Source organism: Orycteropus afer, unplaced genomic scaffold (assembly GCF_000298275.1).
Source record: "Orycteropus afer afer isolate SDZICR_OR568_19922 unplaced genomic scaffold, OryAfe1.0 scaffold00074, whole genome shotgun sequence".
Taxonomy (NCBI): Eukaryota; Metazoa; Chordata; class Mammalia; order Tubulidentata; family Orycteropodidae; genus Orycteropus; species Orycteropus afer.
Genome location: NW_006921661.1, coordinates 4,477,625 through 4,502,802, shown reverse-complemented (window position 1 = coordinate 4,502,802; position 25,178 = coordinate 4,477,625). Strand labels below are relative to the sequence as shown.

Sequence of the window (25,178 nt, the reverse complement as noted above, 5' to 3'; positions counted from 1 at the left end):
ATCTATTGGAGGAAATTTTCTTTGTTGGTTACCAGGGGTGGGAGGGGAGAGGAGGGAACGCTGTTAGATAGATAGAGATAAATATTGATTTGGGTGGGAAAAAAAATTAAAAGTTGTATGTGAGTTAACTGTATTTTTCCATAGATTGAGTTAGTCTTTCATGAACAGTACTTTGCCCAAAGCATGATAAATGGACGGATGCTGAATTCCATGTCTGAAAAATATTAGTTCATGACCTAGAAGTTTAGCGTTGTAAATAGTGCTCTGAAATTTCATTTGGATATGTTTCTGCTTTTCTTCTAGGTTCTTATTAAACCCAAACCAGTGACGTTTCAAGCTACAGTTGTTAGTGAACAAACAAGGCAGCTGGTAACAGAAACATTACAACAAGCATCCAGGGTAGCAGAAGCTGGTAATTCATCTATTCAGGAGGGAAAAGAAGAATCACAGAGTTATACAGATAGTAGTTCCTCTTCTACAGAGTCCTCCCAAAGTTCCCAAGGTAAGAGACATTTTACTTCTGATTTATATAATCATCACTGACATAGTGCCCTAGTTCTAAAATAGAAGTTGGATCTAGAGATTCCAAAACAAACTTTCATGTTTTAATTTGTTGATCCTTTTGATTTCTTTTGTTTGATATTAATCACTGGCTGAAGTTTATTTTTGGTGAAACTTACTATTCTTCCTAATATGGCTTATGTTCATTAAATAATTGGTAAACTTTAGAGGATGATTTTGTCAGGTAGGTGCTATTAAACTACATAGACCCATGATTCCCAGATGGTAATTCTCATATTCCTCTTGTTTTGCTTGGGTAAGTAGGGGGAGAAGTATACAAGAAAGGGAATATACCTTTTGAAGTAGTTGTTCCTGAACCTTGAGGATCAAGGTAGCTGGAAGTGGGCCATTAGTAAGGTGACCATACATTCCAGTTTGTATGGGACAGTCCTAGTTTATACCTATTGAGCTAGTATAATTATTAATGGCATGCCCTTTTCACTCAAAGGTATCCCAGTTTAGCTGATAACTATGCTTGTCCACTTATAAGGAGCAAGTTATGGTGCTAAACTCTCCAACTGGCAGGTCTCTTGAAATAAATTCATGATCATAGGCTTTTGAGATCTTCTATAAATCTAATACTCATATCTATCACTTATCTTAACTGCTCTTATTGTCAGATGGTATATTTATATCTATGTTTATGCGTTCTGATGCATATAAGCAAAACTGTTTCTCTTTCCTTGCTTATTCCTCACTCACTCCATTCCCACTCCTTGCCTCCTCATTATCCCCTCTGGAGTGCTTTCTTAGCCTTAATGTTTCTAGTTTAAATTCTTCGTATTGTGCAAACAATGTTATTTAATAAACTGAATCTGGACTCTTTCCAGATTGGTCTTACATGGGTCAAATTTCTGGTTATTCCATTAATTCAATTAACAACTACTAGTTGAATCTTGTACATTGTGCTAGACCCTATAGAGGATGAATAAAATGTAGTTCTTACCCTCTAGGAACTTAATATCTAGAATAGGGGATGAAAGTGTACAGATAAAACCCTAGTACCAGGTAGTATTTTGTTAGTAACAAACAAAAACCCCAAAGGCTGAAAGTTTACACTCTAGTGAGACAGTGATGTGAAAGAAGTAGCCTTTGAAATGGTCCTCAAACACTCATGAGTTAAAAATAAATAAACATGTTGATTTTTAACAAACAATATAGCACTTATTTCAGAAAGTAGATCGTTTTCTTCAGCTTATTATCAATGATAGTAATGTTTTCTGAATCAGTTTGCTAAGATCTACTCATTCTTTATTATGTATCAATTTATGTGCTAGTTACAGTGGAGTGATGCTTATTCTCTCTTTCAAACTTAGTGATTTGATATTAATTCCATTCTTAGTTCAACAAACCAGCTTCATTATCCTCTTTTATTTTCATGTCTGTGGCTCCTTGAATATTTTCTTTTTTTGCCCTTGAGAGTTCCCTCCCCCACTCTCATAGAAGCTAGGTAAAATATTTAGCTATAAGTTGGTGTCAAAGGGAGACACAAACAGTAAAGATCTCTAGACCCATCTACTTATCTTTCTGTCTCTCTGTCTGTCCCTCCATCCACCTATCCACCCATCCATATGTGAATAATCTCAGGGATCCTTTGAAATTGCTAGTCTTTTCCTAAGGAAGCTGTAAGCCATTGCCAAAAGGGTGTGGAGGCAGGGTCTTCATCTGACTTCCTCTGGCTTCTCAAGGGGGAGAAGGAATCACCATCAGCAGCCCGAGGCTGATTCCTATGAGGTGGAGGTCAGACGTGCAGCTACCCTTCAATCTGTTTGCCATTTCTGATATCAGCCATTCCTTCCATGGAACTCTCCATTTCTCTGCTGAGTTTGATAATTTGTTGCAGTGGCTATATAGAACTCACAGATAATACTCACGATTATGGGGTTTATTAGGGAAGTAATAAGTTGCAACTCAGGATCAGAAACAACTCAGGATACAGTTCTTCAGTCGGGACATGTTCTTGTCAGCCGTGCCACAGGTCTGCTTCTCTATGGCCTTGGCCTTTTCCCTGTTCAGGCAAATGTTACAAAGCTCTTTCAGCTTTGCTGGTGCCCAGCGAGGCACCTCACTCCACCAGCAAGCCTCCTGGCACTCAACTTTTTTGCTCCATAGGCCAGGAAGCTTGCTGCTCTGTTTCATGTCTGTCTTTTGGATCTACTGCCTCTGCTGCCACGTCTCTGTGTGCAGGAATCTCAGGTCCAAAGGACATGCTCCACTGTTGCCTGTTCTCTTTTGATGGTACTGAGATCCCCCTTTTCTGCCTCTCAGATGGCTCATTTTTAGCCTAGTGGAATGGCAGGACTGACCAATCCCCATATTAGGGTTCCATACACATTATTTGCCTTGGTTTCACCCCCACAAATGTGGTATGTACCTTACTAACATTATTGGCAAGCTGTCCAATCCCTTTGGTGGGGCACAAGCACCTTACATTTGCATAGTTTCACCCATTTTTCTGGTGAGAGTCACAAAGACCATGGCTAGAAGAGCCCTATTAAGTAATTCACTGCACCATAGCCAATCAATACTTCCCAAACATGCCAATATCACTAGTGAGTCTTCAGTTTTCATTCTAAGAATGGGACAAAAGTTTGCCTGTTTTTACAAGTGATTATGTGTAAGGTTTTCTGCTCTTCTGTTTATGTATGATGTAATCTATTTTACTTATTCTTTATCTTTCATTGTGTATTGTTTCTTTTTAAAATAGTCTGTAATACTGAGAATTTTCACAGTTCAGAATAGGTGAACTAATGAAGTTGACTATAAAGCCAGTTTTTGTAATCTGAGTTTGCCCCTCACTTCATATCATTTGTATAGCTTCTTATTAGTACATTCTCACAAATGCAGGGGGCTGGGATTATATATATAATGATTTAAAGAGAAAGGGACAGCAACCAATGTCACAGAACACTATGTGTATAAATTGTTGAATGGGAAACTAATTTGGTGTGTAAACTTTCACCTATAGCACAATAAAATGTTTAAAAAAATAAAAAGAACTGGATTAAGGTTTTGGTCAGTCTAAAATCATGCTGGTTTTTAAATTATACAAGGGCCGTAACTACTAGAAATATGAATACTACAAAGCTGTCCATTTTTCCTTTACATTGCTTTATAGTTTTTAGCTCCTTTTTTTCTTAAGGAAGCTTTATTTTTGATATAATTTCAAACTTTTAAAGTGGCAGAAGTAGTGAGAAGAATTCTTGGCATACTCTTTACCTAGATTCATGACTTGTATACATTGTACCCTATTTGCTTTGTCATTGATTCTCTCTCTTTCTCTGTATATATAATTTTAAATGTTTTTTCACCATTGGAGAGCAAGTTGCAAGCATAATGTTCCTTTACCTTATATTCTTAAATTTGTAGGTATATATTTCCTAAGGATTATTCTCTTCATGAAAGGTCCTTGGGTGCACAAGTAATTTGCAATTAGCTACAAACCCACACAGCAGTGCCATGGAAGAAAGGCCTGGCTGTCTGCTTCTGTAAAAATTATAGCCAAGAAAACCCTGTGGAATAGTTCTGCTCTGTAGCACATGGGGTTACCATAAGTCGGAATCAACTTGATGGCAGTAGGTTTGATTTTTAGTGTTTTTTTTTCCTTCTTCATAACCAAGGTACTGTGATCAAAGTCAGGAAATTTAACAATTGTTATAATTCTATTATTTTCTGATCTATAATCCATATATAAGTTATCAATTGTCCAGTAATACTTTTTTTTTAAAAAAATATAATATTCTTTATATCTTTTTTGCCCCTTATCCATGATGCAGTTCAGAATCGTCCATTACATTTAGCTGCATTTAACTGTCAGAGTTCTTTATTCTCCTTGTCATGGGGTTAGTCCCTCAGCCTTTGTTTGTGTTTCTTGACCTTGACAATTTTGAGGAGTATAGGCCAGCTGCAATAGCCCTTCGAATTGGTTTTGTCTAATGTTTCCTCAGGATTCGATTTAACTGGAATTCCACAGATGTGATGTTTTGTCCTCAGTTTAGGAGGTATATGTCATTTTGTCCAAATACTGATAATGTCATTTGGTTAAAATGGTGTTTTCCAGTTTTCTTCATTGTGAAACAAAACAAAACAAAAAAACCAAACCCCAAGCCCTCTGCCTTTGAGTCATTTCGACCCCTCCTTGGGTTTCCGAGGCAGTATCACTACGGAAGTAGGATTGCTCAACTTTCCTTCCGAGGAGTGGCTGGTGGTTTTGAACCGCCAGCCGTCTGGTTAGCAGGCAAGTGTCTTAGCCACTATGCTACCAGAGCTCCCTTCTGACTCATAGCAACCTTATAAAGTAGAACTGCCCCACAGGCTATAAATCTTTATGGAAGCAAGCTGCCACATCTTTCTCCCATGGAGTAGCTGGTGGGTTCAAACCACTGACCTTTTGTTAGTAGCTGGAAGCTTTAATCACTGTGGCTCCAGGGCTTCTCTCTCTCCACTGTAAAGTTATCATATTTCCCTTTGAGATGAATGATAATTTGTGAGGAGATACTTTGAGACTATATAAATATTTCCCCTATTAAACATTTGTCCACTAGTTTTCGTACTCATTGATGATTTTCTAACGTCTGTCATTCTTTCTACATGTAATAGTTGACATTCTTGTTTAAGGAAAAATCAACCTTTTCTTGACTTTAGATCCTTTTTCTGATGACTTTCCCTACACGAGTTCTGGAATATAAAAGTATTTTTTATGTCAAGGGAACTCCTCCAATCGATTGCCTTAAAATTACATCTAAACTTCCTGTTATCTCCCACTGCTGTGAACGCAGTTTAAGCCCAATACTTCATTCCTGAACTGTCTCCTCACAGGCTAGAATAGAAGTCTTCATCATTACCCTGTTGTAAGGCTTTTCATGATCACCCTGCCAGGGTTAATCTTTCCTTACACACTGTTATTGTTGTTGTTAGGTGCCGTCAAGTCGGCTCTGACTCATAGTGACCCTGTGTACAACAGAACGAAACGCTGCCTGATCCTGCGCCAGCCTCATGGTCCTCGCTATGTTATTCATAAGGTTTTCACTGGCCAATTCTTTGAGGAAGCCCCTTCCTTTTTCCAAAGCTGTTTTAGTCTGGAAGCTCCACTGAAACCTCTCCACCGTGGGTGACTCTGCTGGCATTTGAAACACCAGTGGCATAGCTTCCAGCCTCAGAGTAACACGCAAGCCATCACCATATGACAAACTGACAGACAAGGCCTCCCACACTGTGCTTCCAATATTACTTTGTACTAGCAGCTATTTTAATGTTAGCCATTGTATTTTGTACTTTTTTTTGTTTGCTTATTATAATTCTTTTCATCTTCACTAGGCTTTTCAAGACCAAGGATCATATTTATTTCTGTATATGCAGTATTTAGCAAAGAAGCTAGATTGCACTGAATTGGCAACCATAATAACTGTGGTATAGAGTTTATATGTGCCAACCTTATACACTCTTTGTCACCTGAATCCAAAATGTTTCCTTTCTGGAGTTAATCATAATCTTTTGAGTGGGCCTCTTAAGTGCTGTACTACTGTTGCTTAAATACTGACAAAGCCTAACATTTCAAGGCCATGCTTACTTAGGTCACTTATTGAAGATTTAGTCATATGCCTTCCACAGCTCCTGTGGTAGCCTCATTGGGTTCTAGATACCACTAGTGTGAGACTCCCTTGCTATCTGTACCTCAGTGTTCCAGCATTTAGAGCTGTATATGTTTTTCTTTATATCCTGCCTTATTTCGGAAAGATTTAAGGTTTAACTTGAATACAAGATTACATTAAGTAAAATAGAGGAGAACAAGGAGAGAAAACCAAGGATAGGGATTTAAAATGGAGCAAGGCATGGGGCAAATAAAAAAAGTGCATCCTGTAAAGATATTGCTTAGATAGGCTACAACTCAATTTCTAAGATGATATTTCTTGAAGTTGCATCATCTTGATAGGTGAAGGTGAGGGTGGGGAATAAACCTGAGTTAAAGAAAATGTATTTTGGGCAAGACTTTTCAGAGCCAGTATGTGCCCATATATATTGTGATAAATGAAGAGTTGAATATATAATGTAAAATGTTCCCCAACTTTTGACCATGGAACCCTTCTTTTGCCAAACACTTTGAGGAACTAATGTTCTTGGAACATTTTGGGTGATACTGGGAAGGCCTTGGACTTTATGACAGTGCTTCAGAGGGCAAGTACGTATTACATCACAGAGAGGATATAGGCATCTTGGGCTAAGTTTAGAAGCAATGATTTAGGTGTGTAAGGCATCTGAGAATCATTTTGTATAAGGAATGGTTGGTGGCAACCGGGTATTTATCCTAGAGAAGAGAAGATAAGGAGTAAGTTGGGGTAGGAGGGACGTGGGTGCTATCATCAATTATCTTGAGGACTATTGTCTAGAAGAGGGAAAGGAATTGGTCTTTGTGGATACATAGATGGAAACTAGAACCACTGGAGAAAAGTCACAGGAAGACTTTTCTGATTGTCAGCTGGGCAGAGATGGAAGGAGACAATCTTAGAAAGTGGAGAATTCTCTGGTGCTCCCAGACTGGTAGAGATATTGTGAAAATTTTGATATAGAACTGATCAGGCACTAAGCAAACTTTAAGAGTAATTTAGCTGAGAGGTCTTATACGTCTCTGATAGTGTGATATAGACTTTTTATACTAAAGACATAGGGCACATTCTTCCATGTAGAGAGACGCCTTTGGATTAATAATGAAGTATGTCTATCTAGTACCTAGTATGTAGTAGCTATCCAGTATTTGTTGAGTAACTTGTGGGGAAAGCAGGTCATCATCCTCAAGAGAGGTAGAGGAGTCTAGATGGATGCTTACTGCATAATCAGATGGGTAACATCAGGCTTGATAGGCAGTAGATTTATCTTGCTACAAGTATAAACCAAAAGTAGGGTGGAGAATCACTTAGGGAATGGTTTTCACATTTGACTTTATGTACTCATTCTGTGTCACAGCTGTTGGGGTTGTTGCTATAGTGATACTTTGTGATCAGTATGGGCAGATCAGTGAGCAATTACTCCATCCCCTACAGGATGATGTTTTTGGGTTACAGTCTCTAATAGGTTCTCCCTTGTAAAAGTTTGTCTTCCTTTTCTAATTCCTTTCTACATTATCTCACTATAGATGCAGTCAATGCTTTCTCCTAGATTTTCAGTGTGTCTCATAGAGTTGGATTACACAGTCATTCTTTACCTATAGGTCCTCTCACCTAAACAAGAGGTACTTATATCATCATGAAGATTGCTTATGTTTGAGAACTTAGGTTATATAAAAGGAGTTATTCCCTAACGTAATCAGTTAAGCTTAGAGTCTGTATATCTACTTAGAATGAGTAAAGAAAAACTATTAAGTATTTCACATGTCATTTAATATTGCAAGATTGTGTACTTCAGTCTTCTGCATTTTTTTTGAAGTTCAATGGAAATCATCCATCCTTGGAATGACATATATTCTACCCAGTGTTTTTTGAAATACAGTTTATTAATGGTAATTTAAAATTCCAAATCTGTTGTGTATTGATTTTGTTTTCTTCAAGAAGTCTGTTTTATTTGAATATGTTTTTCCCATTATAATCTAAACTTCAGAGGAGGGATCATGCCTTTATATCTTTCATAATTTTCTATATGATATCTTGGACAAAGGAGTTAAAAATTCAGTGATAGTCTAGTCCGAACTGCTTATTTTATAGATGGAAAACTCAAGTAATTTATTGCTTGATTTGATACACATTTACTACTTATATACATATTTGTTGTATAGCATGAGTATGATAAAAAGAACAATCTTGAATTAGGGCTATAGTTTATTTTGAACTTAATAAAGAGTCTTAGAATTGAGAGAGAATTTTCAGGCCATAATAGCAATAATAATAATATTTCTTTTGTCCTTTGTAGTTTATAAAAGTCTTTTATATATTATTTCATTTTATCCTTAGAAGTCTTAAGTTAGAGAGGTAATTTTCCATTTTAGAAATGATGAAATTAAGACCCAAAGAATCAACTTGCTAGTATTGATAGAGCTGGGGCTATATAACCCATGACTTTTAACTCCAAATGTTATACTTGTCCTGTTATATCATGCTCCTTCTAGGTCATCTGTCCTTTCTTGCTGTTGGTGGACAGGATTTCCTTTCAGTAATTCAGCCATCCAATACATGTTGACTGAGTGCTCATGCTGTAATACAGAACCATTTTCAGGTGCACTGGGGTAAATAAGACTCCTACAACATTTTGTTCTTACTATATACAAACATGCACCCACCTACACAAATACAAACTATTTATTATAGCAGTTATCACATTGAACTGTAATTTGTCTTTTTACATGTCTGTCTCCCCAACTAGATTGTGTGCTTCTTAAGTATCCTCTGATAATTCTGTGAGCTTCTTTATGCCCTCAATGCAAATGTAGATTCTAGCAAATAGGTTCCTAGTTGAAGCAAGGAAGGAAGGAAGGGAGGAATGAGTGAATGAATGAATGCAGAAGTGAAAGACCTTTATGCCCTCTGGGGCTTACAGTCTTGTTGGGGAGATAAAGCATAAAGTTTACAATAAATACAAATATAAAACAAAAACAAATTGTTTTTTTTGTTTTTTTTTTTATAAAAGAGAAACTTTGTTTATAGGGTTTGTTTTTTTTTAACTAATATAAAACAGATTCCCAGCCTGTAGTTCATGTAATTGCTTCCCGGCGTCAGGATTGGTCAGAACATGAGATTGCAATGGAGACTAGCCCCACCATAATTTATCAGGATGTATCCAGTGAATCACAATCAGCTACTTCAACAATCAAAGCTCTATTAGAACTCCAACAGACAACAGGTATGAATTCACATGCTCAATTGAATGAAGCATGTTTTCTCTAGAGATGGGTTGTGCTAAAACACTACCACTGTTATATTTTCTTTGTTATTATTTGAGCACATTTCCCCCCTCTGGACTTGTGTGCGATCGTTGGTACAGTCTGTTTACTTGTCAAAGTACTAATAGAAAGGAGAAAACAAATGACAGCACCCTCTCTCTGTCTTCTGCTTAAAATGGACAGTCCTGTTGCTTCTTACCACCAGAAAGGAGTAGGTCCATTACTCCTAAGCATAAAGGATAAATGCAGTGCAGTTGCCAGTTCTCAACAAGGCTAGAAGGTGGCTGAGTAAAGGGCTCTGTCTTTATATTTATTCCTTAGTATGAGTGAGTGTCCATGGAAAGCTATCCTCATATAATAAGATCTCATCAGTATTTCTAGTTATAAGTTTGTCCTAGAGTCTGTTAAAGATACTCTCAGTTCTACTGACTTTTCTGTTATAGTAGGTCAAAGATACCTCATTCAGTCCTTTCATTTTACTGATAAATAAATTGAGATCCAGAGAGGTTATCCATTTGGTTAGTGACAGAATGATTTTCTTTTGATAACTAGTTCAGTGCCTCCTCTGCTTCTGGGGTGACTTATATTCCTTTTGTTTTGTTTTGTTTTCTTTGTTTAAATGATTGTTTTCACTTACATTATATACTTGGTGGAAATAATTTGAATGATCATTCAGTGGACTTAATTACTGGTTGCTGTTTATTGTAACATCTACTTTACATTACCCAAAGAATGCTAGGAGCTCTGGTAGCGTAGTGCCTAAGGCACTTGACTGCTAACCAGAAGGCTGGTGGTTCAAACCCACCAGCCACTCCTCGGAAGGAAGGTTGGGCAGTCTACTTCCATAGTGATACCGCCTTGGAAACCCAAGGAGGCGTTGCTATGAGTCGGGACCGACTCGATGGCACATAACAACAACAACAACAAAGAATGCTAGCACTTAAATCTTTGGTTAATACTTCTATTGGTGTTACTTTTTATCTTAGGCATTCCTCAGTTTCTTGTCTTTGACACACTCAGCCATTTTCCTTATTGCCTTATAGCCAGTTTCCTCTTAGCACAACTTTAAAAGTTAGAGAGCAGGAACTAACTGAGTAGCCTTTGTAAAAAAAAAAAAAGGGTAGAAATGAGATAGAAAGTAGGTCTATCCACTGAAGCCAATCTTGGTTCCAGATGACTCTCAGACGTTTTTGTAGACTTAGAGAGGCCATTTTTGCCTAACAGTAAACATTTTTATTCTTTGAGAGTCATTGAAGACATTGTAAATTTCTTTGGTGATTATCTTAAATTTTTAATAGATCAAATTAAACTGGTCACTGTGTTTTGCAATTCTGAGTAGCTGTGCCCTAGATCAAATCATACTGTACTGCTTATTTGCCCTTTGTTTTTAGGTTGGTGAGCTCAAGAACACCAGGGACTAACTTGAAGAAGGGTAAAGGAAATGTCCTAAGGAGAGTCTATATCAGGGAAATAGCAAACCCAGTTGTTTGGCCTAGTGATAGTAGGGGGGATTTTAGCCTGATTGTATGAGTCTCAGATATTTTTGTTATGTTTAGAGCACCTTCTTGCTAGTCTGCTGGTTGAGGTTGTACAAGTTGTACACTGTGCAGCCGCACATAGCAGTTCTGCTTCTCTCTTTCCAATTCACTGCCTCCTTAATCACTGCCACTGTGGCACCCCAGAGGATTGGTTCTTTTTTCCCATGGACAACTCTGGTTTTGGTATCTGTTTATAATAAAAGTTAACTTTTCCCCTGACTTTTTTATGCAGTAAAGGAAAAATTGGAATCTAAACCAAGACAACCCACTATTGACTTGAGTCAAATGGCAGTGCCTATTCAGATGACCCAGGAAAAGAGACATTCTCCTGAGAGTCCATCAATTGCTGTGGTAGAGTCAGAACTAGTTGCTGAATACATCACTACTGGTAGGTGTCCTATTAAAAAGTAGTATTAAGGTAGGAGAGCTACCTTTCTGGATTTCATGGGATGGTTGTTTGGGGGAGAATAAGGAAAAGTATATATATATATTTCCAGTTTGCTCTCAGAGCAAATTCATGCTGTCCTTGGGCTTTACTCTGTCTTTAATAACTAGGAAAAAAATCAATAGGATGTTATGGAGTTTGTAAATGATACAGAACTACAAGTGGGCTGTAACTGACTTCTGTGAATAGGGCAGCAGTTGTAGAGAGAGAATAAAGTATCTTTTATGTAAGAACAAGTATTTTCATGCATCTGGATTTTTTATTTATGGGACAGATGGATCAAGGGAGAAAGAAAGTATAAAATTTAGCCTTTATAATGCAAATATATATATATATGGAAAACCTTAAATCTCTATAAATACTTAGGAGTTCTAGTGGGAAGCATATTAGATATTTGTTTAAAATGTGGTCTGGCAGCAAAAAATGCTAATGAGATTTTTGGATGGCATACGTGGAGAAAAAGAACAGGAAGGATAATAGATTCTTTCTCTCATATTCTGGTAAAACCACACCTGGAAAACTGCTTTCTGTTTTGGACACTTCATTACCTTGAGATTTGAAATAGTTCAGAGAATAGTAATGTCAATAATTAAGGGGTTAGGAGAAATGATTAATGAGGCAATATGTAAAGAACTCCTGTCTTAAGTTTTCTTAAGGAGTAATTAAAGGAGAACATAAAGTTAAAAATATTTGAAGGATGTAAATACCAAAGAGGGAAGAAGAATTCTTTGGCATTATTTCAGGTTATATTATTAAGATTAATATTATTAAAATTAACCAAAGGGAAAATCCAGTCTGGGAAAAAAAAGAAAAAGATTATGGAAAGTCATCTAGGGTCTTTCTCTTTCGAGATACTTAGCAGAAAGCCAATTAAAGCAGAGACCAGTATGTGACAGAAACTAGTATTAACCTCTAGGGGTGGTGCAGAGTATCAGATGGTAAACAGATGTAAAGACCTATGATTTCTTCCCTTCCTTGTCCTTTTCAGAGTGCACTGAGGAGGGGACAGAGGTTGCTTTTCCCCTTCTAGGTAAGTGGTGTGCATCCATTTGTAACATTATTGAAGATAACAGACCATTGTTTTTTTGGGGGGGACCATTTAAATGGATGCGCTCTACTCTGATCTGGTAGAGGAAAGGTAAGCTCCACTAGTGAAAGGGAGGGAGAGTTACCTTATGCAGAGAATAGTGGGATTCTTCTTCAGAAATGAGCAATTTGACACTAGAAAAAATGTTTAAAGAAATAAGTGACTATTTTATGGTATGTATATGGCCCAGTTAAGGTCACTTCAGCTGTTCCAAATGTTCACTCTGTGACCTCCTTCTACAGTCTCTTCTCATCATACCCTCGTGACATTGAGCTTTTTCTTTGACTTCAAAGCCAACTGCCTGACCCTGGCCCCTGTCTGATCCTCTGGTGGTGGGTGTTAGTTTTCTCGAACTTTCCTAAACTCCAGGGAATTACTATGAAGAGGTTTATAGTATCCTGAATGAGGATTATTTTTAAATAGTTTTAGTTGGTCTTCTATTAAATCTATTTCATGCCTTAATAAAAAAATTTTCATTATATAAATTAATATGGGCAGCAGAAATGTTCCATTTAATAAGGTAATTTAATCAGAAATTTATTTTTAAAATGTTGTGCATTTCTGATGATGTGTCCCTCAAAAAGAAAAACTCATTAATTTGCTTGCTTTTTTTAAGTATTAGTGTAATTGTTTTTTCTCCTACTCAATCATATTGTAAATGATTTCATTAGTTGTGTAATGTAAATCTTGACTTCCTTTTGGTTGAACACATATAGCCTTAAGATTTTTTATTAACTCATATAATTTAAAATGTACATAAAAACATACTGTGAAATACAGTAAAGTGGTGAAAATTTAAATTTGGAAAAGAATACTGATGGTGCTGGCTATAAGCTCTTGTATCACATGTTGATTGTGTACAGCAACAACAGAAAAATAGCGTTTGTAAATCTAGATAGAATCCATCATAAAAAGAAGCAAAACTTGTTTATATTTCACTGGATAGTTTTAAAATTCTGTCCTTATAATACATAGATGGGGTTTTTCCATTGCTTTCTGTACTAGTCATTTTTTACTCTTGGTCTTCCCACTGTGCCTTGTCTAAGTGTGCAGTCAGTACTACTTGAGATTGTAGATGAAGGTAGATGGACATTAGGATCATGGGCTACTGACAGGGTTTTGATATTCTCACAATTCCTAGTTAATTGACAGATTTGCTCTGCTCTATTTGTTCCTTATTGGAAGAGTTGGTTTCCCAGTATCCATAGGCATTTTAAAACTCTGTAGAGTAAGAAGTGGCAAATGTTCTTACTTTTAAAAAATTTAAATTGAGGCTGGTAAAAGATAATTGATTAGCATCTAAGTTTGTTGTTGTTGTTGTTATGTGCCGTTGAGTCAGACCCGACTCATAGAGACCCCTCCTTGGGTTTCCGAGGCAGTATCACTACGGAAGTAGATTGCCCCATCTTCCTTCCGAGGAGTGTAGGTGTATAGTTTTAATTACTCCATGGGACCTGTGTCAGATGAATTAAATTTGGAAGAAGAAAGAACACTGATTTTTTTTTTTTTTCTATTTTTTTAGTAACCTTACATATGTTTTCTGCTTTATAGTTTAAAGATCATTTTTTAGTTTGTAATTTCATTTGGTCCTCTTCTAGGAAACAGCAATTTTTTATTACACCATTAATTTTTAAAAAATCAAACAAACAAAACCTCTTAGGTTTTAAAGATTAATAGAGGGTTGTACCTCTTCAAATTCACTTGGCTGTTTGGTAGAAGAGCTGAACAGAATCCAGGTGTGCTTCTTGGTCCAGTTCTCTTTCTGTAATATCACTCTGACTTCTTATAACTGTATATACTGTAAGGCCCTGGGGCAGTGCCACTTCATACAAAGAAGTGATTGCTTCTGATTTTTGTGTTGTGTTTAGCACTGGGACTGATTAAGGAGCTTGTATTATCTTAACTATCCTTAAACATAATAGTCTGGGATTTGATTATAGAAACTGATTATTGCTTTATTACCTTAATGGGATACAAATCATTGGAGAAGTGAGTACAACCCACAGGAGGATATAACCTTAAGGAATTTGTTCCTCCTTTGTGATAATAGTTGTCACAGTGCTTCTACATACATTTCTCATCTCATCCTTACTAGAGCTCTGTTACTCCCTAAGAGAAGGTAAGTGACTTTCTTAGAGTTATACAACTTGTAGATGGTCAGACTCTGGTTTTCTCTGGTTCACAATACCACATACTCTGTGACACTAGTTCACAGTCATTTGTTTAAAATGACTACTGATTAAAGTGCTGTGGTGATTTCTGGAGAAATAGCATTATTGTTTCTGTTTCTAGTAAGCCATCGTTCCCAGCCCCAACAGCCCTCTCAGCCCCAGAGGACCCTGCTCCAGCACGTGGCTCAGTCACAGACTGCAACACAGACTTCAGTGGTGGTGAAGTCCATCCCGGCATCTTCCACTGGCGCAATCACCCACATTATGCAGCAGGTTGTATCTCTTTCTTCCAGCCTTCTGTAATTGCCTTATTCATAAGATAAGAGTCCCTTCCATCTTCTATTTAAGGGAAAAATACTGAATCATAGAATGTATAGTTCTTTCATCTGTAAGTAGTGAAAACGAGAAATGAATTGAGGCTCTTAACACCTCAAAACAATGAAGAAACGGTTTCCTTGAATCTTCTGTGAACTCTTAGCATTTTTAAAGGATGAACAATCTAAATGAAATGATATCAGGATTGGTGACTGTTTCTGTGTATTTTATTGTTATGAAAGAATTTATCTGAGGTGAATAACATTTTCAAATGAAATAGCATTTGGCTTATCTAGCTCTTTTTTTGCTAGGCTCTTTTGTTTGCTTGTTTTGTTTTTTATTTCTGTAATGGATCCTCACAGGACCATTGTGAATAAGTAGGTAAATAAATATTTGATTTCTTTAACTATTTGTGACCAATTAAAGAAGAAGAGATTCAACAGGAAGGAGAGAATGAATATAAAACAGAAAAACCTGATAATGTGGGTGATGAGAAAAAGGAAAAATAATCTTTATGCTAAGGTGATTTTGTGCCAGATTCTATGCTTTGATCTTTATAAGTATTAACTGTTTTAATTCTCACTATGATCCTGCAAGGTAGGTATATTACTCCTTTTTTTTTCACAAATGAGGAAATGCATGCTTTTGGACCTAACTTGCCTCAGATAGCAGAGACAGAATTTAAACCGAGATCTGTCTAACTGCAAATTGTACTGCCTCTGTTTTATTGTATAAATCCTAGTTATATCATGGATATCAGATTTTTGCATGACTTATCATTAGTAAGGAGCTGTGGTGGTGCAGTGGTTAAAGCATTCAACTGCAAACCTGAAGGTTAGTGGTTTGAACCCACCAGCCACTCCTTAGGCAAAAGATGAGGCAGTCTGCTTCCATAAAAATTTACAACCTTGGAAATCCTATGGGCAGTTCTACTCCTATAGGGTCATAGTCCTATATGGTGACTATGAGTCAGAATTGACTGGATGGCAATGGGCTTTTTTTTTTTAAATAATTATTAGTAGGCACATAAATCATATAACTCAACTGGTAGCATTTGACCATAATTATAGGCAAACTGCCTGAAAGGCAGTGAAGAAATGTTGAATTCTCTGGTAGCATAGTGCCTAAGGCACTTGACTGCTAACCAGAGGTCAGCCAGGCTAGCCCTAACTCTCTCATTCATATTGTCCCAACACTATTATAATTGACACCAAACAATTTCTCTTTCCACTGACGGGAATGCTCCTGTCCCCTCCTAGGACCCAGGTCTCTGGGAAGCTGTTTCAGGTGAGCCTAGAATCTAGCAAAGGGACAAGGAGGGCTCGTCTAAGGGATTGCTCACTCAGACGTTGGTGAAGGAAGCCTGACAAACCCTGTCACAGGGAGGGCCTCTGTAGGGACAGATGAGCATGTCCCTCAGACAGCATCTTTTACCTCCAGGCAGTGCTGGGCATGCACATGGCTGAAGAGGCTAGTGTGAACCTTGGCTTTCCTCTGGATGTCCCCTTAGAGGCTAATCTCTGATGAATAGGCTTGAGAGAGCATTTCCTGAGCCAGGAGGCCTTTCTCTTCTTTTTCCCTGTTGTCTGTGCCTGCAGGGCAACCTTAGCCTCTTATTTATAAGTTCTGGGTCCTCTAGGACTTTTGCTATAGAAGTGAATAGACTAGTTATTACGGTACTTAATGTTTGCAAGTTAAAATTCTAAAAGTCTCAAGCTGAAGTCCCCTTTAGGTTTCTTTGTCTTTCAGGCTCTTCCTTCTGAATTATTTTTAATGAATCTTATAATCAAGTCTTTTGCAGTTTGAGGAAAATGAAGCAATGTAGGTGTTTTTCTTATTTCATTCTTACTGTGTACCTTTTTTACTTAGGCGTTAAGCAGTCACACTGCTTTTACCAAACACAGCGAGGAACTTGGAACTGAGGAGGGCGAGGTTGAAGAGATGGACACTTTAGACCCTCAGACAGGTCTGTTTTACCGATCTGCCCTAACTCAGTCACAGTCAGCTAAACAGCAGAAACTTAGCCAGCCCCAGCTGGAACAGACTCAGCTGCAAGTGAAAACTCTGCAGTGCTTCCAGACTAAACAGAAGCAGACCATCCACCTGCAGGCAGAACAGCTCCAGCACAAACTTCCGCAAATGCCCCAGCTTTCCATCAGACACCAGAAACTCACCCCTCTCCAGCAAGAACAAGCACAGCCCAAGCCAGATGTACAGCACACACAGCATCCCATGGTGGCCAAAGACAGGCAGCTTCCTAACTTAATGGCACAGCCCCCACAAACTGTAGTGCAGGTGCTTGCAGTGAAAACCACGCAGCAGCTCCCTAAACTGCAACAAGCTCCGAGTCAACCAAAAATCTACGTGCAACCCCAAAACCCCCAGAGCCAAATGCCGCTCCCTGCCTCATCAGAGAAACAGCCAACAAGCCAGGTAACGGAATATTGATAGCATGCAAAGTTAAACTTCTCTGTTCACGGAAAAAATGAGAACATCACAGCCCTATCGTGATAGCAGTGCTTTCTCCTGGCAAGAGGAAATCCAAAAGCCTCCTTATGCTGATAGTACTGTATCCCGTCAGAAGGTTGACATTAGGGAAGAAATGCACCCATTAATATAGGAAGACAAAAACATAGCACTCAGAATTTAATTTTACAGCCAGTTTTTAATGAATTACTTCAGCACTGACTAACAGTTCATAAAATTGATATCCCTAAATTATTTTTATTTTTTAGGTATACAATATTTATTTCTGTGTCTGTAAACTTTTTATTTCTGTGCCAATAATGCTACGTAAACTGCAGTCTTTTAAGGAGCTTCATTGAACGTCTTCCTTTGTTGTTTACATCATCACCATATAGTTAAGAAATTCATCTTCTAGATTTATCTTCTAGATTGCAGAGGAATTATCTGTGGATCATTGAAAGAAAAATTACATTAAGGAAAATCAATGGCATTGGAGTGATAAGTGTGTATGTATTTATTATGAATACATATATATATATATATACACACACACACACACACACATATATATACATATACTTTTATATATACATATATATGTGATATGTTTGTATGAATGTATTGGAAGCAAAATATTGAAAAAAAGAAATCATTACTTCTTTTTATTTTAAAAAGCCAAAAATTGTGTAAAGAATTTGAAACGCTTTGAAGGTGTACTATGTGGAGATGTAAATCCCAAAGGAAAACAAACAAGGCTGCTGTGATTTTTTTTTTTTTTTTTCTCTTTACTGCTATGAACTTTTGCTGGCTGAACAGAGGTTTTTTCAGTCCCTCCTCTATTCCTAGGTTCCTGGAAAGTAGCCATATATTTCCCATCCAGCCCTCTTATTAAAACAGCGAGCTTAAAAATGTCCTCCTAGTATACTGCACGAATGTTTCTTTTGCCATATTGTCTGGGGTGTTTGATTAGGTTTCCTCAAAGAGATGTAGCTGTAACACACACAACCCCGATTTATTTTCAGGTGGAGCAGCCAATTATAACTCAAGGATCCTCTGTTACAAAGATAACTTTTGAGGGGCGCCAGCCTCCCACAGTTACAAAGATAACTGGTGGCAGTTCTGTGCCTAAGTTGACATCACCAGTTACAAGCATATCTCCCATGCAGGCCTCTGAGAAGACAGCAGTGTCAGACATTTTGAAAATGTCTTTGATGGAAGCTCAGATTGATACAAATGTAGAGCATATGGTAGTGGAACCCCCAAAGAAGGCCCTTGCCACTAGTATGCTCACTGGTGAAGTGGGATCATTACCCTCCACCCATGTGGTGGTGGCAGGGATGGCAAATTCTACTTCCCAGCAACAGAAATGTAGCGAGTCCTGTTCAAGTCCATCTGCTGTCGGCGCACCCCTAACGACAAGGAAAATCGACGTACCAGGAGTGCCTGCGACAGGCCAGTTCATGCGTATTCAGAATATAGGCCAAAAGAAAGCTGAAGAAAGCCCAGCAGAAATTATCATCCAGGTAAGAATTAGAAGGAAAATGAGAAATCTTGGTACCTTGGAGGTTGTGAGTTTGGGTGTGTTTGGGGATGTCCCAGAAGGATTCAGGCATTCCAAGCCAAGAAGGTATGAAGACTTAAGATTGGTTTTGAGATAGTGTTTGATGAATTTGGTTTAATACCTCCTACAATGTACACATTTATAATTAATTTTCTGGAAGAGAATCTTAGAAATGTGATGGATTTTGTCACACAGCACACCTTGGAGACAAACAAAAGCCCTGAGCTTGATTTTACGAGTGTAAGTCACACTTGCCAGAGTCATCTCAGCAAGCTAGTCAGAAGATGAGCTGTTTCCTGGGTCCAAACGTTGGCTCCCTAAATTTTGCTCAAAAATTCCTGGAATATAACTGGATTGCACTTCTTTGTCAAGTTAATTTCAGGGACCTTTTCTTTGCAAAAGCACAATAGTTATTCTTGACCCAAATTTATGATTCTCAGGACAATGGAATCTCAATTAACTGGAATTATCTAGAGAAACATGATGTAAGGGGATGATTCTAAATAATTCTATATCTAATTTGGAATTAACCCTAAAGATGGGCTTTTTATTCCAGTCATTTTTAGTAAAAATCTGGTTGTGGTTATTTTTCTGCCTTGGTAAGTACAGGCTAGTAGACATAATTAATATTGACAGTAGATCATTCTGTGCATCACATTCCCTCCATTCTAAAATCATGTGTCTTCATGTGTGATAGAGAAAGGCTGCAGAATTACTGAGTCTATTCTAGTCCCTGGAAGTTGTGTTTTATTTCCCTCTCCTGGCGGTTCAAACCCACCAGCGACTCCTTGGAAGGAAGACTGGGCAATCTACTTCCATGGTGAAGGCAGTAGCCTTGGAAACCCAAGGAGGCGTCACTATGAGTTGGGTCCAACTCGACAGCAGTGGGTTTGGTTTTTTTTTGTTAGTTTGTTTCCTCTTGTAAGGTGTCAGGTTGTTTTCTTGACATTTGTCATTTCCTGCTAAACATGACAAGATATATGACTTAGACATATCAGAACAGCACATTATACCTCATTGAAATTTGGATGTGCTGAATTGTGGATAGTGTAGGATTTACCATAGATTCATTAGTTTATAATTTGGAAGTTCCTGTGATAAACTTTCTCCTCACACTAAGCTATGAGAGAATGCAAATTAACCAGTATTAAACCAAAAAAAGCATAATTAGACGTGGAGGAAATGCTTGAAGGTAGATGTTGTTGTTGTTGTTACGTGCCGTCGAGTTGGACCTGACTCATAGCGACCCCTCCTTGGGTTTTTCCAGGCAGTATCACTACGGAAGTAGATTGCCCAATCTTTCTCCCGAGGAGTGGCCAGTGGATTTGAACCACCAGCCTTCTGGTTAGCACTTAAGTGCATTAGGCACTACGCTACCAGAGCTCCCTGAAGGTAGATAGAAATAGCTATTGAATTATCTAAATAATTTGTTCTCTGTAAATACAGATGTTAGTGAATTAAGTAATCATTGACAAAAAGTTTCTCTGTTTTGTTTTTTGCCCCTGAAGAGATAGGGTACAGGAGAAAAGGAGTGGTTTCCTGGGATTGCTATTCACTCTGTAACTTTGGGCAAGACCACTCGACCTTGCTCTCCCTTAGTTTTCTCATCAGTAAAATGGGAATAAGTAACACCTACTTCACAGGATGGGTGTGAGGACTGCATAAAATTGGGACGAAGTGCCAAGCACATCACCTGGCTCTAGTGATTGCCCGATAGGTGGCACCCATTACGATTTTTACTGAAATTTATTGGTGATTTAAATTGATACACTTACTAAACTGAAAATCCTGTTTGATAGCTTATTTGGAAATTACTGTTCTGCACTTTTTTAATAGTGGTAAAAATGCAATTTGCTTTATGTATCAAGGATGGTAGCTACTGAGTAGGCCCTCTACAGAATGCCCAGGTAGCTTTTGGCATGGAGCATATGTAGGTAGGTGTGCTGTTTCAGAGGGAAGGACAGTGATTCAGAACCATGCTTTTGGGGTCAGCGATTACCTTGAGTTAACTGTTAACCTTTACTAGCATTGTGACTGAGCAGCTGAATTAGACTCTGTACCTCAGTTTTCTCATCCATGAAATAGAAACAGTAACACTTACTTTTGCAGGGTCATGTGGAAGTTGAAGAGAGAAAATGTATATACAGCACCTGATGAGTGTCTGACTAGAATGTCCTATTGTTATAATCAGTCATCATTAATGTACTGCTAGAACTCTTCGGTTCTTACTAGTTATGCTAAGCTTTGATCTAAATTATTGATTTTACTGCTTTAGTAAAATACCTATGGAGATTAGTGAAGAAAGTTTGTAAAAGTGCTTTAATTCCTTGAAGAATGCTCTGGAAAAAGTCCACATGTTTAATGTTAAATGCTTTTGAATGAAAAGCCTTTTAGTAGATGGACAATGTATATTTCTTTCATTGACTCATTCATTCCACATGTATTATTATTTATCTGCTGGGCTCCAGGCACTGTGCTAGGTGCTGAGATAGAGGAGTAAGCAAGGTGGATAGAGTTCTTCTCCTGAAGCAGTCTTTATAGATGGAACTGAGAGAGTTTTTGAACTGCAGACATCTTTAAAGCATTTCTCTTCCAACTCTCTTCATTTTACACAGTATTAAACTAAGGCTCAAAGGAGAGAGGCAACTTACTCTGAGGCCCACAGCGAGTCAGAGCCAGAGCTGAACTAAACCCTCGGCCTCCTGCCCCACCTAGTACAAACACACCTCCACCCGAGAACCAGTGCCAATGTGCCCTGCATTATTTTCTTGATAGTGTTAAAACTAAATTAACATCTGTCCCCCAGTAAAGAGTATTCTGGCAAGGTATATTTGCAAAGTGCTGATATGTAAATTTGCTTTAGGGTTTTTAATGTTAAAAATTCATTCAGCAAATGTCTATTGAGCATCTGATGTGTGTTAGACTCTGTTTAAAGCTCTGGGCACCTAGCAGTGGACAAGATAGTCAAGATCTCTACTCTGGTCCATGCTCTCATGGAGCTTAAATTCTAAGAATGAGAAGCATTTTAACAAACCAATGATAAATGCAGTGAAGAAAATGTATCTGGATATAATGAGGGGCGGGGCCTAGCATGATATTTTTGGTTTCATGATCATAGAAGGCTCCTCTCAACTTCTGAGCTAAGATACGGGTAATAGGATGGAGCCAGCCAGGCAAAGTTTTAGGGAGAAGTATTCCAGGAAGAATTAGTGCAAAGGCCCTAAGGTACAAGTATGTTTGACAGAGGCTGGAGCCCTGGTAAGGAGTTTGATTTTTATGGCAAGTACGATAATAATAAATGATTGTAGAGTTTTAAGCTGGGGTATGACACAAACTGATTTGGCTTTTAAAAAGATCTATCTAATAAGAAAAAGAATCTGACAAGGTAATGTGCCCATAATATGTGTTCACTTACTGATATTTTTGTTTTTCAGAAGACAGTTTTGCCCTCTCTTGTACTCAAATGCTTTTACTACTCATTTTCAATAAAAATGGTTACTGTGTGACCCAAATAACTTCCCCTTTGAACCACCAAATGACTTGCATTAGAAAATTAATCATTCAGTACAGATATTAAAGAATAAAATGTGACTGCATTTCCATTTAAATTTGCTTAATGATCATATTAAAATGTCTTTGAAAGTCTGTCTCTTGAATTAGACAACAGACTTCAGCCTCCTTTGTTAGAAGAGGCTCCATAAAGGAGTGGAAAGAACACTTTGAGTTGTACAAGACTTGGATTTGAATTCTGGCATTACCCCTGACCAACTATGTAACCTTGGTTAAGTCCCTTAGCCTCTCTCAGTTTTCTTATCTGTAAAATGGGAGTCATTTTCCTTGCAGTATTGTAGGGATTTAGCAGAATCTTATATATGAAAGCACCTAGCACAGTGCCCAGGAGTGTGGTAGTTAATAAGTGTCAGTGTCCTTTCATCCTCCCTTAGCTTTGTTGAGGAAAAAAAATCCTTCTGTTACCTTTTCTTCCTGTAAAGCTTCTCTCCTGTGTCTTCTCTTTTAGGCCATCCCCCAGTATGCTATTCCTTGTCACTCCAGCTCCAACGTGGTAGTGGAGCCCAGTGGGCTCCTTGAGCTCAACAACTTCACCAGCCAGCAGCTGGATGATGATGAGACAGCGATGGAACAAGACATAGACAGTAGCACGGAGGATGGAACTGAGGCCAGCCCGTCTCAGAGTTCTGCGGAACGGTCCTAGTGTTTTGGACACAGGAGTGCACTTTAAAACCTGTTTGGTTTCCAGGTGTCCAGGGAAGCCCTTGTATTTTGATGTCTAAAGAGCACTTTGCCCATAATTAGGCCGTGGACCCTGAAACAGCAGTGTTTCAGCAAGATATTGCTTCAGGAGCAGCGTTTTAAAACAAGATAAAACTCACGAGGGAATGTACTTTTTTAAAAAACAAACAAAAAGTCCAAAAAAAAAATGCACATCTGCAGTGACTTAAGACCTGATACTCCTCTGTAGAATGATGGCTGGCAGAAAAGTTTATCTTGCAGTGGAAAGAGACTTTTCCTGTGAATGTTCCTCGATTGGTTTTTACTGAGCAAAACATCAAAAAAGAACATAAATAGTTTGTATTTTAAATGGTGTGTCAGGAGCAGTTTTTTAAAAATCTTGTGTGGTTTTGCAAATCCCTGGAAGTGTTGAATTGGTTTAATACTTTATGTTTGCTCAGTTCATAATTAGTTTATAAAATATCTAGAAAAAATAACTAGCATTAAAGAGTCCTTGTTGGATGGTGGAAATCAGATCACTAAATTAGTGGAAAGTGCTTTTTTGGTGGCTTGTACATTCTCGCCAGTTGTGTGATAATTTATTGTGTTGTTGTTTCTTTGTGCTTTAGGCAGCACACTTTGCCTTTTATTTATTTAAGTGTAAAATTTCAAAGCTGTCCATATTCCTTCTGACAAATTTCCTGTAACCAGGATTGCCTCCTCTCTCCACCTCCCTCCCTTCTTCTTTTTTCCTCCAACTTTTGAGAAGATGTTTCATTGTGAAGTAGAGGAAAAGAAACATTTTCTGGCCCAAAGGAAATGTTCAGTTATATTAAGGAAAACAAATGATTCATTCATATGATGCGTTCTCACATTGAAATTGCACATTTATGTTGGACTGAGACTTTGAAAGTAACTTTTATATACTTTTGTTTAACCCCTTTGAAATGTATAAAACATTCACTTATAGTCCTAAATGTAATATTTTTAAGCATTTTACCTTTTTAGGACATAATTTGTTCAAGCAATATGTTTGGGTACCTTGTGATCAGTGTCTGTCACAAATAGAATGAGGGGAAGAGGGTGGGAGGGCCAGAGTCAGTTTTGACAAGTTGTGGCAAAGGAAACTATACTTTTCATTTTTAAAAATGTAAATATGAAAGTTTTTAACGGTTTTATATAGATTTCACTATAAATAAGCATTTTAAGACTGACAAATGTTGAACTGTACATATATATATATCAGCATAACTGCCCAATTTTTGGTGCTGAAGTACTGTAAGTAGAATCATCAACAGTCTCCTACTTTTTGCATCTCCATCTGGAAAAAAAAAAAGCTGTGATATAGTTAATGAATTCCAACTAGAGTGACACTGAGGATTTAAATACAAGCATTCGTAAGATGCACTGATCTCTCTGGTGATTGTCAATATTTCTATTTGGTGATAACGACTTACCCATAGATGGAGCTGTTGGATATTATTTTATTGTACAAATTCATGTTTAAAAGACTTTGTGACTCTGTTTCTAGGTAAATAATTTTTTAACCTCTCTTGGGTCATAGACTTCTCTGAAGATCTGATTAAATTATGAACTCTCACCAAAAAGATACACATGCCAACATAATTGTTGGGTTTTTGCATACAATTTTAGGACTTCATGCGTCCTCAAGCCTGTCCATGTATTCCAGGTTAAGCCCCCTGGTTATGGCCAATTCATTACTTACAGATGTAAGTTTTTATAAAATAAAATATCTTTTAAATATTCGAAGATCAGGTTACAAGAACAAATTTGAATAAAGTTATTGTGTTCTACATATTCTGGCAGCAAAACATACCTGTGTTCCTTGCAGAATCTTAGTGTGTTTCAGCAACTGGAATGGCAAATAAAACTGCCATAGGCTATGTTTTATTATTATTATTACTATTATAGATACTA

At 37.7% G+C, this 25,178-nt stretch overlaps 1 protein-coding gene across 1 annotated transcript in view; it reads left to right on the top strand.

The window, feature by feature from the left end:
- Window positions 1-23,223, top strand: part of EMSY (EMSY transcriptional repressor, BRCA2 interacting) — a 115,107-nt gene extending 91,884 nt beyond the window's left edge. The window contains exons 14-21 of the mRNA XM_007940915.2: window positions 304-502; window positions 9,223-9,387; window positions 11,198-11,353; window positions 12,399-12,440; window positions 14,790-14,941; window positions 16,853-17,416; window positions 18,472-18,972; window positions 23,029-23,223. Of these exons, the coding sequence (XP_007939106.1) occupies window positions 304-502; window positions 9,223-9,387; window positions 11,198-11,353; window positions 12,399-12,440; window positions 14,790-14,941; window positions 16,853-17,416; window positions 18,472-18,972; window positions 23,029-23,223 (1,974 nt within the window). The remainder of the gene's footprint in view (window positions 1-303; window positions 503-9,222; window positions 9,388-11,197; window positions 11,354-12,398; window positions 12,441-14,789; window positions 14,942-16,852; window positions 17,417-18,471; window positions 18,973-23,028) is intronic.
- The last annotated feature ends 1,955 nt before the right edge of the window (window positions 23,224-25,178 follow it).